General features: G+C 36.3%; 3 protein-coding genes across 3 annotated transcripts; all 3 read left to right on the plus strand.

Moving 5' to 3' along the window:
• LOC111481146 (heat stress transcription factor B-4-like) lies at nt 1-1,550 on the plus strand. Its single transcript, XM_023126499.1, has 2 exons — nt 1-422; nt 516-1,550. Exons 1-2 carry the CDS (start codon nt 174-176, stop codon nt 1,287-1,289), a joined length of 1,023 nt encoding a protein of 340 aa, XP_022982267.1. The 5' UTR covers nt 1-173; the 3' UTR covers nt 1,290-1,550.
• Nucleotides 1,551-4,084: 2,534 nt separating this feature from the next.
• LOC111481111 lies at nt 4,085-9,394 on the plus strand. The gene is made up of 9 exons (XM_023126446.1): nt 4,085-4,191; nt 4,584-4,706; nt 5,591-5,626; nt 5,665-5,781; nt 7,696-7,813; nt 7,908-8,107; nt 8,223-8,256; nt 8,337-8,947; nt 9,021-9,394. The coding sequence occupies exons 1-9, from the start codon at nt 4,117-4,119 to the stop codon at nt 9,306-9,308; spliced, it is 1,602 nt and encodes a 533-aa protein (XP_022982214.1). The 5' UTR covers nt 4,085-4,116; the 3' UTR covers nt 9,309-9,394.
• A 1,026-nt stretch (nt 9,395-10,420) lies between these two features.
• LOC111481121 lies at nt 10,421-13,056 on the plus strand. The gene is made up of 5 exons (XM_023126461.1): nt 10,421-10,744; nt 10,822-11,021; nt 11,338-11,371; nt 11,787-12,397; nt 12,492-13,056. The coding sequence occupies exons 1-5, from the start codon at nt 10,429-10,431 to the stop codon at nt 12,780-12,782; spliced, it is 1,452 nt and encodes a 483-aa protein (XP_022982229.1). The 5' UTR covers nt 10,421-10,428; the 3' UTR covers nt 12,783-13,056.
• The last annotated feature ends 413 nt before the right edge of the window (nt 13,057-13,469 follow it).

Genomic DNA, 13,469 nt, shown 5'->3' on the forward strand with positions numbered 1-13,469 from the left:
TACCCACCACACGACACACTTCTTTTCCTTTCTTCCGCTTTGTTTTTTCCATCCTAAATCCCTCTTTTTTTTCTCTCCCTTTCCATTTACACTTCCACTTCCATTGCAAACTCTGCTATCTACCCTCTCCCCTCCCCTCCCAAAAAGACTGTTCCTTTCCCATATTATTCCAAATGGCTCTAATGCTTGATAATTGCGAAGGCGTTTTGCTCTCTCTAGACTCCCACAAAGCCATCCCAGCTCCCTTTCTCACTAAAACCTACCAGCTCGTTGACGATCCCACCACCGACCATATTGTCTCATGGGGCGAAGATGACACCACCTTCGTCGTTTGGCGCCCTCCTGAATTCGCCAGAGATCTCCTTCCCAACTATTTCAAGCACAACAACTTCTCTAGCTTTGTCCGACAGCTCAACACCTATGTTAGCTCAACCACCTTCCTCCATTTTCTTTCCTCCATTTTATGTTTTTTTTTTTTAACTCCTTTTTGTTTTTTTTTTTTCTTTTTCTCTTAGGGTTTTAGAAAAATTGTGCCGGACAGATGGGAATTCGCCAACGAGTTCTTCAGAAAAGGAGAGAAACATTTGTTATGTGAGATCCATCGACGAAAAACCGCTCAGCCTCAAGTCACCGTCAACCAACACCACCAATCTTATTCCCCACTCGGTCTCAACGCTGGCTTCTACCATTACCCTGCTCGAGTCAGCATCTCACCGTCCGACTCCGACGACAACCCCAATTGGTGTGACTCGCCGCCGCTCTCCTCCAACAACAACAACAACAACGTCTTCAACAACTCCGTCACTGCCCTGTCGGAGGACAACGAGCGTCTCCGTCGGAGCAACAACATGCTGATGTCAGAATTAGCCCACATGAAAAAGCTCTACAACGACATCATTTATTTCGTTCAAAACCACGTCAAACCCGTCGCTCCAAGCAATTCATATCAATATTCAACCTCTCTACTTTCCGATGGTTTTCCGGTGGGACAACGGCAGCCGAATCACCACCTTCTCGGGTACCATCCGACAAATGCGAAACAAGTTTCCGGGCAAACCCATTTCGTGGGCGGAACTCCAAATAATAATAATAATAATGGTTCGTCAAAAAGCTTCGTGACGATTGTAGAAGAGCCAAAAACGAAGCTTTTTGGAGTGTCGCTTCAATCCAAGAAACGGGTGCATCCGGAATATGGTTCTAATAATATCGCCAAAGAGAACAACAAGGCTCGATTGGTGCTGGAAAAAGATGATTTAGGGCTCAATCTCATGCCCCCTTCCGCTTGTTAGTTCATCTTCCTCTTCTCTAATTCTCCAATTCCTTCAATTTACAAAAAAAACCCAAAAAATTATCATCCTCGGTTCTCTTTTTTTTTTTTTTTTTGAGAATTTTTTGTTAGTCTCTCTCAGAAGATGTGTGCGTGGGTATGGCTGTTTGTGATAGTAATGTAAGTTGTATGTATATAACCCTCAGCGACGCTATTGCTGTCTCTTTTCCCCATAACCATTACTGTTGCACTACAGCTCTGGATTAAGAAATAGTTTCTTTTTTGTTTTTTATTTTCAATCAAATTCCATCATTTTTCTCTTCTCTTCCGCATTCCATTGCTTGTGGGTGTTTGTTTTAATGGGTTTGACCTGGAATACTTGAGAAACATTAATGTGGGGAGTACGAAAAGGGTTCTTAAATGGAAAGTTTTTTGCTTTTCATTTCACAGAAAGAAGCGCAAAATATTTTCAAAATATTTGGGTCCAGTAATAGTACTAAATATTTTCAAAAAAGGACATTGAATTAAATATTTTAATACTCAATGATCCCCAAACATTGATGCTGTTCTTCAAAAAATAAATAAAAAGCTTAGTATGAGAAGAGAAATGAAGGGTTTAGGGTTCGAACCAGATAAGGTGGAGTGATGATTGACTGGAAGATAAACCAACCCACTTTGCCGAAACGCCACTCTCTTTTATGCTTTCCCTTTTGTCTCTTTCTGCAGGAACTCCATTACTGGTAAAAAAAAATAAACATATTTTAACTTTTTTTCTTCCTATCAATCCAAAAGTTTGACCATGGCAGACCAACGCATAACTCTGCGCCTCTCTTCCCTTCCACTTCCCGTTTCATAAATATGTGTGTTTCATGCGCACATTTAATTTCCCCACACAACAAAAAAATTTAAATTTAAAACACAGCTGTGTAAAACCCAGACTTTTATCTCCACACTAACAAGTATATATATATATATATATATATATATATATATATCTTTATCTACAACTTCCGAATATTGTAGACCTTGGGATATCTTTGTCGTGCAACGATAATAATAAATATATAAAAACACATAACAACAAAACAACTCTATGATACCTTTGTTTAATGTTTATGGTCCTGAAGCCGTTGTCTTTTCTCACGGGGGGACTCGCACGTGACTTAGATGTGCACGTGAAGCCTAAACACGCAGCCCTTGTCTTTTAATTTTTAATTTTTAATTTTGTTTTGATGCTTCACTTTATATACATGTAATTTCTATACGAATAAATTATTAAATGCATGGTATCAAAGGAAGATACCCATTTGTTATTTTTGGCTTTTTATATATATATTTTTATGTAATTAAGTCAAGATTTCTTTTTTTTCTTTTACCATTTTAGACCCACTTTAGAATATAGAGTCAAAAAGCTATAAAAAGAGAATTCCACCGCACATCAGTCATATACCTATGTTTTGCTTTCTTGTAATTATCTTCGTCTTTTTAGCTCATTAAAATAGTTTTAATTCAATTATCCTCTTGCTGAGATCTGATATTGAACCGAAAAGAAAAAAAAAAAAGTATGTGGGCCTTGCCCCTGGCCCATTATTACCTTTCTTCGTTGGGCTCAGCACCAATGGACTATTCACGCACATCGCTTTTATTGGCCCAATAACACTCTATAAGCCCAGAAGTTGGCTCTCTCTTCAATCTTTCAACCACGAAAAGAGATGAAACTGTTCTCATGGTTACTCTTAGGTTAAATTATTAAAAAATAACTTTCTTGTAGATTTTTACTTTTTGTAAAAATGAGATCAAATAAAAAAGTAAAAATAATATTATTTTATTTTCTATATAGTATTATTTTTGAAGAAACTGAAATCTTTCAAATTCAACGAGAAGAAGGAATGGGTATAAAAGCGCAGTGAACCCAATCACCCTCTCTTTCTCCTATGTTGCCGTTGCCGCGCTCATACTTGCTCCCGCTCATCAGTCCTCTTTCGATAACGAGTAAGTATTCTTCATTCTCTCTCTCTCTGTGTCTACTGAGATTCGTTGACACACTTTGAATGGAATGTGAACCTTTTATTAATGTGTTCTATGCATCCCACTGTGAACGCACAACACTGTGCCGCTCACCATTGATAGGCGTTGAAGCACATTGGACTGTCGTTGTGGTGTTTTTGGCGTAAAATCCAATTCGTAATGTCTCGATGCTTCAACTTATGTCTATGCTCTTTAACCTGTTGATTATTTAGCAAGCACGCCTGTCTGAATGGAAATAGAGATTGAATGATTCGTTTCGAAACCTAGTTGAATTGTATTCTATTCTAATCCTATCTGTTCAAACAACAGGACGTGTTATTGTAGTTGAGATCCTTTTATCCTTGTTGCGAAAAGGAGATCTAGCATACTCTAAGGAAATTGCAAGTCACAACGGTACCAGTTGTCGCTTCTTCTGCACATGGTCTTGTTTGTGCTGGTGAGAGGTTTCTTGCAAGCTCTCAACTACGAGATCCTGCTGCCATCTCAGGCTCCATTCTCTGCTGGTCTTGGATTAAGGTACTAGTTATTGTGAGTGTACGTGTAACAAAGTCCATCGTCTGTTCCCCAATAGTGTGCTTAATTAATTTTTCTCAGTGCAGCCTCAAGTACGTTGAGGATTGTTGGTGGAGAGTATTACATCAGCTAATTAAGGGGTTCATCCTAGGCTTATAAGTAAGGAATATGTTTCTATTGGTATGAGGTCTATGAGGAAACCAAAAGCAAAGTCATGGAAGCTTATGCTTAGAGTAGACAATATCATACCATTATGGAGAGTCGTGATTCCTAAAGTAGAAGTTAAGAGTTTTTCGGCTGAACCAATAATGGCCTTGGCTTCCTTCAATGAGGCTACATATATCGTTGCTGGTGGTGTCCCTGGTGATATATACTTGTGGGAGGTAAAGTTTGATTTATTTTCTGAAGGTAAAGAGTAACACAATGTTGTGGCATCGATTTCTCAAATTCCTTAATTGTGGAAAACTATATTTGTGCTCTCATTATATTAGTTGGCAGTAGCACATTCTTGGCTGTAGTATAAGCTGGCATGTTGTTGCTGCACGCTTTGAGCGTTAGACTGCTTGGCAAATGGCTTGCTCATTACAGGGCAGTTACTTGCCTATTTTAATAGCTCAACCCACTGCTAGTACATATTGTTCGCCTGCTACGTATCGTTGTCAGCCTCACAGTTTTATCCTACAGTCATGTGTGTCTACTTAGATATTATTGTCACTAATTGAAAGTTTTCTTACAAACATGTTCATAACAGAGTATTTGATGATGGATGGCACAGGGAAGCAAAACATTTGTACGCATAGTTTCACTGGGCATAATTTCCCTGTTTACTGATATTGTTGTTGGCTATGGAGGATCCAATGCTATTATAATCTCTTCCTCTGTGGATCGTACTTGTAAGGTTTGGCACTCTATTGAACTTCAATGTTAATTATATAATTTTGCGATGATGGGGCTTTTATACCTTGGTGAATGAATTAGTTTTACGATATCTTTGGTTTTTAATTTATTTATCTTTGCAAGTTAAGTACTTGAATTGACTTGGTGAATTGCAATTTCTTGCAATTACTGCAGCTTGACTTTTAAGGTTTGGTTACATTCCATTCTAGGATTTTTGTGTCTTTAGATGCCATGTGCGATATATCAAATGTGTACAGTATTCCAAATATGCACACTAGGTATTGAAAAAAAAACAGAAACAAAAAAACAACTGTGTTTGTGTTAATCATTATCATTCCTTATGTGTTTATCTGCTGGTGTACTTGTGTGAGATTCCACATCGGTTAGGGAAGAGAATAAAACATTCTTTATGAAGGTGGGGAAACCTTACACTAGCAGATGCGTTTTAAAAATCTTGAGGGGAAGCCCAAAAAGGAAAGTCCAAAGAGAACAATATCTATTAGTGGTGAGCTTGAGCCGTTACAACTTGACACGGTGACAACACTGAAGAAATTTTTGAGAAATAAGTTTTAGATAGTAGGTACTAGATAGAGGAGAACATATTTTCTCCCGAGACAACTAGATTCTATTTGATTAGCGTGTTAAAACTATTCTGAGTGTGAAACAACTCTTCAGAATTAATAAGGTGAGAACTGGTATCGTACTTATAAAAGAGTTCTTGCTGAAACTGCATCAAGGACATCAACTTCTTTTTTGATCTATCCAAGAAGTTTTAGGATGCAGTTAAGTTTCAATTCTAAATGTTCAAGAAAATTTTGAATTGTTTTTGAATTATCACCAATTATTTTTTGAGCGATATGTTGTATGTCGACTTGTCTTTTCTAGGTGTGGAGCTTATGGGAAACTATTAAGAAATATCATATTTTTAATCATTGATGCAATTGCTATGGGTCCCGATGAACATGTCCTCAAGGGTGGTGGTAGAGATGGGAAAATATACACTGCTGCGCTCAATGCTAAAAGCCCATCCAGCAGTGATTATGGTTGCATATTCTCGGCTCATCGTCAAATCAGAGGTCTGTTTTTATCTTTTATTATTTATTTTTTTTTATCATTTTATCCATTTTCTTGCCAAGTTTCATTTAGATATCTTACACTCGACATCAAAGGTTAAGTCTTCCTCTAAATATTCAAAGGGATAGACAACTTTTTACAATAAATAGTATTACTTTTTCAAAGCTTCAACCAGCCACACATCTCCTTTTTAGGTGGTGAAGGAACTTAATATTCAAAGGGGTTGACAACTTAGTTGGGTGACTTCAGAATACTTAACAAATAGGATTTGTACATAAAAACGACTCAACACCCCCAGGAACCAATTCCAACCTTTCCCTTTTCTTTCTTCCTTCTCCAAATGTCTTTCTTTTGATGCTTCTTGAGTTCCAACAACGCCAATAAACCTTCTTTCCTCTATTTCCTTTCCTAATAATCACAAACCTCCGCCATCGTTTGAGCATAAGTTCGCATGACTTTATTTTTTATTTTTCTAAAAGGTCTTGTACCAATGAAAATGGATTCCTTACTTATAAACTTATGATCATCCCCGTAATTGGTCGATGCGGGACTCCCACCTAACAATCCTCATGTCTCCCGTGAGAAAGTTTTACCACTTGAGAAAAACACAAAAAAAGGAATGCACAACTTAACAACTTGAGCTACAACCTTCCCTTAGGTCCACTTCTTTTCCTTTCATTCTTTCTTATCTTTTGTCTGAAGCTTAAATCTGTTAGATTGTAGAGCTTAGGCTAACAGATTTGGTCTCTTATTTGGTAAGAGACGAAATAAGTTAATAAAAAAGTTCTTGAGCTTATCTATTCTCCTATTTGGTCTCTTTTTTATTTCATATTTTTCATCTAATGTGTAAGTTAAGTGAAATTGAACTCGATACTTATTAACTCGGATGAAAACTCAAGGTGAGGAAAAGAATCTAATACTTGGAAACCGACAAGGTTTATCGTAGAATTACATTTTCTTTATTCTTTTTTCTGTCTTTTCCTTGAAATAATAAGAGGGAGAAGGTAGCTATTTGCTTCTTATTCGATTTTTTTAAAAAAGCATTTTACATGTTTCTCACGCGAAGAGCTTGCGTGCAGTAATAATAAGAGGGAGAAAAGGGTCATAACGTATTAAAGTTTTTTTTTTTTTTTCAAAAAGCAAGTAGACTAATAGGAATTGTAATATTTATCACGACTATTTAGTAACTCTTCTAAAACTAAAAAATTTCAAAAGAGAAAAAGCTTAAACACTTTTTTTTTTTTTTTTTGAAATTTTATCTGTTACATTTAAACATGTTTTTAAATTTATTAAATACACAGGAAACTGCTTTATTTTTTCAAAAATGATTGTTCGAATTGCAAACAGTTTTTAATAAGATAAAAACATAAGAGTTATCCAAACTTAAAATGCAATTTAATAAAATTTAAGATAAAAATTAATAAAATTTATGATAAATTTGACTTTATTATAAGTCTTAAACTTTTGGGTAAATGTTTGAATTGATAAATTTCAACCGCATTCATACATAATTTGTAAAAATAATAAAAAAAAAAAGAGAAACGAGAAATAAAGTCAATTTTTAGAACCATTTTTTTATTAAGAAAATCTCAGTAAAGGCTAAAATAGTAATTTAACTATTTTTGTGTTATATAAATCAAATTTTGGGTTGCGAACTTAACATATCATTTCTAAAACGACTATATCTTCTTTCCATTTTCGTTTGAAAGAAAAGGGAAATGGATTCAACAGAACATAAATTTAGTAAAAGTTTTGTAATACTAAAGCTGGACAACGTGAAACTGATCGATCTGTTTCTATTCCTACATCCTACTGCTTACAAAAAAACAAACTTCATACATTGTTCAGAGAGTAATGAAGATTCATACAAAAACTTCAAAGATCGAGTCGTTATCTTCTTCTTCATTCTACTGCAGCTTTTCCTCCTTGCTATTGCTCCTGGTCTCGCCAAATTAGACGCCTTTCTCGTTAAGTACTTAAACTTCATCTCCTTTAATGGTGGCATTCTTGGCCTCTTATCTAACATTTTTAAAGGTACTTTTGCATGCATGCCTAACCATCATCTTTACTAATTTCTCTGAGTTCTTATCTTCATTATTACATTTCTATATTTAATGTCTTTGCGTAGGAAAAGCACCAGTGAAGCCTAACAAAAAGTCACCGTACTACACATCGTTGGTGGGATTTACTGATTGGAGAAGAGACTTGGACTTGTCCATACAACCCCACGATAAGTTCAGATATTATGGTGGCCTAACTATGATGGCTGCCAAAATCGCCTATGAATCCGAACCCTTTGTTCAATCTGTTGTAAATGATCGTTGGAAGGTAGACAATAACTTCAATTGTTGTTCATTCTATATTATGAACAAGAAATAGAGAACTTTCTATTAAAATAGGGAAAAAAAAATCTAAAATTTAATTACTTTTCTCCCTCTTGCAGATGAAATTTCTCGGTTTCTTTGATTTCTGGAATGGTAAGACTTTGAACTTGTGATTATGTGGTCATAATTCAATTTTTGGAGGTGAAAATTGAAAATTGTTTCAAATTCTTCAGACTTTCAGGACAGAGCGACAACTCAAGCCTTCATGTTTCAGAACACAGCCACAAACGATCCAAACATAATAGTGATAGCATTCAGAGGCACTTCCCCATTCGACACTTACGACTGGCAGGTCGACACTGACTTATCTTGGTACAATATTGAAGGCGTAGGCCACATCCACAGCGGCTTCATGAAAGCCCTCGGCCTTCAAAAGGCCACAGGATGGCCCAAGGAGCTTACCAAACCCCAACACGACTTCGCATATTACACCCTCCGCCAAAAACTTAGAGATATTGTCAAATCCAACGACAAGGCAAGATTTATCATCACGGGCCATAGTTTGGGCGGCGCATTGGCCACCTTATTTGTCACTATGTTGAGCTATCATGAGGAGAAAACAATATTGAAGAAGTTGCAGGCTGTTTACACCTACGGCCAGCCCAGAGTTGGCGACCGACAGTTTGCTGAGTTTATGGTAAACACTGTCCAAAATTATGGCTTCAAATATTACAGATACGTTTACTCGAGTGATTTGGTGCCTAGAATTCCTTATGGTGGCGTCGGTTTCAAATACAAACACTTTGGTAGATCTATCTATTTCAACAGTTTCTACCAAGGGAGAGTAAGAACAAGCCAACTTTTTCTTTCCCCTCTTTTTTCAGAATGATATTCATGTGTTATTTTTTTGGGTGCAGATGGTGAAGGATCAGCCAAACAAGAACTACTTCTCGTTGCAATGGGTGATACCCAAGTATTTAACTGCATTGTGGGAGGTCATAAGGAGTTTCATAACCCCATTAGTGTGGGGTTTTGATTACTACGAGAGTTTGTTAATGATGGGAGCAAGGTTGGTTGGACTGGTTGTTCCAGGATTTGCCGCTCATTTTCCAGTGAATTATGTTAACTCGACTCGTTTGGGAAAATTAACGGCACCCAATGAGGTTGATGACCCAATTCATGAAGATGATATCGAAAGCGACTAGAACATATGGAGAACATGATTATAAGTTAAAAGAAAGTTTGGGAAGTAACTAAAATAAAATAAAATTATAAATTTGGTATTTGAAAATATGGAATAAAATGTTGTATTTTTAAAGTTTTATATTGGGTTACGAATTAGACGTCCATGATATCACTATAATTATCTATTTTGAGAATAACCTGTGAATCAGACTACTCTCCATCATCTTTAAATATGCTTTCTCTGTAGTGAATAAAGTCGCACAAACCTGGGATGTTGGCAGCACTGAGAGAGAAGCAAAGGTCGGTGGCCTTTTCCGGCTTCATAGTAGGCAAGCAATGAAATTGATAGGGATATTCATAGGAAATGATAGACCCCATAAATATTTATTACCCAATTCATATACATTTTCAAGAGCAAGATATTCACGGTGGCTTCTTCAAAATAGCCTGCAAAGATCACGTGGGCGTCCAGATCACGGCACGTGGGAGAAAACCTCAAAAAACCAAAAGAATGAGCTTTCAATCTGACTCTCAATTTTACCCTTTTAATTATTCTCAACCACCCATTTATGTTGGAATTTTAATTCTCGGTCATTCAATTTTTCAAATATTGTAAAGTATTCCCTCCCTGTGTTAGGTTGGATTTAAGCTGGAAGAATTTTCCAAGTCTACGGTTAGTCTGAGATATCCCCTCTGAACCAAATGCGATGGTCTCTCTTCATCCGGCTCTTTGTAGGAGACTCTCGACTCACTGTTCCTCCTAATATCCTCCCGTTACTATATTATGAGAGTTAACCGAAACTCCAAGAAGGTCGCTTAGAAACGATGCTATACCATAATTTTTTAACTCAACTCCGTCAACTGAACCACTCATGAATTGGACCTCAAAGCAATAATATGAGAGAGAGAGAGAATGGTCAAATCAATACTCCAAAAATTATCTCCATGTGGAGAATCTAATAGCTCTAACCAGCAGCCGAATGAAGTCAACGATACTTTAAAACCATTTTAAAAAATTATTAAAAAATTCCAGTAAAGGCGAAAAGTGTAATTTACCTATTTTATGTTATATAAATTGAACTTATCCTTCCTTAAAAAAACCGTATCATCTTTCCATTTCTGATTTGAAAGAAGAGAAAAATGGTTTCGAAAAAGTGTGAATTTAGCAAAAATTATATGATACTGAAGCCCAACGATGCTAAACTTCTCGATCTGTTTCTATTCCTACTTCCCTTTGGTCTTCGAAAAACAAAATTCATCGATTGTCCAGAAGGCAATGAAGCTTCATACAGCAACTTCACAGATCGATGGTTCATCTTCATCTCCATCCTGCTGCAGATTATCCTCGCCGCCGCCGCCACTCCCCTCTCCAAACTAGACTCCTTCCTCGTTAACCTCTTCAACTTCATCTCCTTTAATGGCGGCATTCTTGGCCTCTTATCTAAAATTCTCAAAGGTATTTGTGTATGCGTGGCTACCCATCATCTTTACCCGTTTCTTTGAGTTCTTATTTAGGGTTTGAGGTTTGTGTAGGAAAGGGATTGGTGAAACCTAATGAAGATTCATCGGACTACACGTCGGTGCTGGGATTTGCTGATTGGAGAACAGATTTGGACTCCTCCATACCACTCCACGACACGTTCAGATACTATGGTGGTCTCACTATAATGGCTGCCAAAATCGCCTACGAATCCAAACCCTTTGTCCAATCTGTAGTAAATGATCGTTGGAAGGTAAACGTTTCTTCTCCCTTAATTTAATCATATCAATAGAATCTTCTAGGGTCAGACAAAAGAAATTGCTAGTCTCGAAAGTATAGTCTCATGGGTCGAATAAAATGGTATACTTTGTTCGAGGATCTAAAGAAATGAGTCGAGTCTCGATTAAAGAAAAGTTGTTCGAGGGTTTCATAGGTCTCAAAGGAAGTTCTATAGCGTACTTTCTTCGAAAAAACGATCATTACAAAAAAAAAAAAGAAATATAAAATTTTAATCTTTGATTAAATAAAAGAATAAAACAAAAAATTAATTATTCTTCTCCGTCTTGCAGATGAAGTTGCTCGGTTTCTTCAATTTTTGGAATGGTAAGACTTAGAACATGTGATTAAGTGGTCATAATTAGATTAGCATTGTTTTTATAATTAATTAAGTGGGTCTTAACCTGACTAATTCACATGGAGCAATATTAAATAACAGCACGTTGGTTTAGTGGAGGATTAATTATGATTATGAATATTATTATTTATTTATATTTATTATTGACAAATGCCTGTGTGGAATATGAATTGTGGATGGAGTCGTGTGATTGGTGCAAGATAACATCAACGAAGCCTAATTTTTAACTTTATTTGGCAAATTTGCCCAACAAGAAAGACTAAAATGTTGGAAATTTTAATTGGCAACTCTTTTGAACAAGTCAATTTTTAATCACAACATTTGTCTTCAACGTAGATTTTAATTCGTGTAACTTTACCTGAACTTTTGACTCAAATTTTCCAGACTTTCAAGGTAAAGCTACGACTCAAGCTTTCATGTTTCAGAACACAGCCACAGACGACCCAAACATAATAGTGATAGCATTCAGAGGCACCTCTCCACTCGACACAGACGACTGGCAGGTCAACGCCGACTTCTCTTGGTACGACATCGAAGGCTTAGGCCGCATCCACAGCGGCTTTATGAAAGCCCTCGGACTTCAAAAGGCCACAGGCTGGCCCAAGGAGCTTACCAAACCCCAACATGACTTTGCATATTACTCCCTCCGCCAAAAACTCAGAGACATTGCCAAAGCCAACGCCAAGGCAAGATTCATCATCACGGGCCATAGTTTGGGCGGCGCATTGGCCACCTTATTTGTCACTTTGTTGAGCCTCCATGATGAGACAACAATATTGGAGAAGTTGCAAGGCGTTTACACCTACGGCCAGCCCAGAGTTGGCGACCGACGCTTTGCTGAGTTTATGGTGAACACTGTCCAAAAATATGGCTTCAAGTATTATAGATATGTTTACTCCAGTGACTTGGTGCCTAGAATCCCTTCTGATGGCGTCATTTTCAAATACAAACACTTCGGTAGATCTATCTATTTCAACAGCCTCTACAAAGGGAGGGTAAGAACAAACCTACTTTTTCTCTCTCTCTCTCTCTTACCGAAAATCTATTCGTAATTTATTATTATTATTATTATTATTTTTTTTGGTGCAGATTGTGAAGGAACAGCCAAACAAGAACTACTTCTCTTTGTTATGGGTGATACCCAAGTATTTAAGTGCATGGTGGGAGCTGGTAAGGAGTTTCATAACCCCATTAATGTGGGGTTTTGACCACTACGAGAGTTTGCTAATGAGTGCAGCAAGGATGGTTGGACTGATTATTCCAGGACTAGCAGCTCATTTTCCATTGAACTATGTTAACTCGATTCGTTTGGGAAAATTAAAGGTACCCGACGAGATCGAAGACCCAATTCTTGAAGATGACATCGAAGGCGAATACTAGAACATATGAAGAACATGATTGTAAGTTAATATTAGAAAGTTTGGGGAGTACCTAAAAGGAAAAGAGAGAAAGAAAAACTGAATGTAAATAGAAATGGGTAAACTAAAGTTAAATTATAAATTTGATTCAATTGTCCATAGAAATCGTGGTTGATGTAAAGAATTATAATTTAATAATCGACTTCTTGTCTATTAATACAATAAAAATATAGTCGTTCATCCCAATCGTGTTTCATCCCAATCATTGGGCTCTGACTCTGAATTTCACCCTTTTAATTAAGCTCAACCACCCAATCGGTTGGAATTATAATGTTTGGTCGTTCAAATTTTTAAATACGAAAAAATTCCCGCGTCCCCTCCGTGTTAGGCTGGATTTAAGCTGGAAGATTATTCCTTAATCATACATTAAAATACGGATCACAAAATAATATAAAATATATATATATTAAACTTGAGAAAATTAATTAATTGATATTTACTTTTTGCTTATTCAATATATTCTTTGGATAGTAAAAATAAATTATAGTTACATGTATTTATATTTATAGCTTGAATTACCAGCTTCAATAAGGTTGTGAAATTTTATGAAAAATGCCTAAAATTATTTGTTTATGAAACAAAAAAATACGATAACTTAAAATATGATAGAATTTTTAATTAAAAATTGTAATTCAACTTAATAAAAATT

The sequence above is a fragment of the Cucurbita maxima genome, unplaced genomic scaffold, assembly GCF_002738345.1.
Source record: "Cucurbita maxima cultivar Rimu unplaced genomic scaffold, Cmax_1.0 Cma_Scf00006, whole genome shotgun sequence".
In the NCBI taxonomy this organism is placed as follows: domain Eukaryota; kingdom Viridiplantae; phylum Streptophyta; class Magnoliopsida; order Cucurbitales; family Cucurbitaceae; genus Cucurbita; species Cucurbita maxima.

What these genes read in the sequence shown, in the direction of transcription:
- LOC111481146 (XM_023126499.1), top strand. Translation starts at nt 174, where the DNA reads ATGGCTCTAATGCTTGATAATTGCGAAGGCGTTTTGCTCTCTCTAGAC. An exon ending in TCCGACAGCTCAACACCTAT is followed by an intron (nt 423 to 515) that starts GTTAGCTCAACC and finishes TTTTTCTCTTAG; the next exon opens with GGTTTTAGAAAAATTGTGCC.
- LOC111481111 (XM_023126446.1), top strand. Translation starts at nt 4,117, where the DNA reads ATGGCCTTGGCTTCCTTCAATGAGGCTACATATATCGTTGCTGGTGGT. An exon ending in GTGATATATACTTGTGGGAG is followed by an intron (nt 4,192 to 4,583) that starts GTAAAGTTTGAT and finishes TGGATGGCACAG; the next exon opens with GGAAGCAAAACATTTGTACG. An exon ending in CTGTGGATCGTACTTGTAAG is followed by an intron (nt 4,707 to 5,590) that starts GTTTGGCACTCT and finishes TGTCTTTTCTAG; the next exon opens with GTGTGGAGCTTATGGGAAAC.
- LOC111481121 (XM_023126461.1), top strand. Translation starts at nt 10,429, where the DNA reads ATGGTTTCGAAAAAGTGTGAATTTAGCAAAAATTATATGATACTGAAG. An exon ending in CTTATCTAAAATTCTCAAAG is followed by an intron (nt 10,745 to 10,821) that starts GTATTTGTGTAT and finishes AGGTTTGTGTAG; the next exon opens with GAAAGGGATTGGTGAAACCT. An exon ending in TAGTAAATGATCGTTGGAAG is followed by an intron (nt 11,022 to 11,337) that starts GTAAACGTTTCT and finishes TCCGTCTTGCAG; the next exon opens with ATGAAGTTGCTCGGTTTCTT.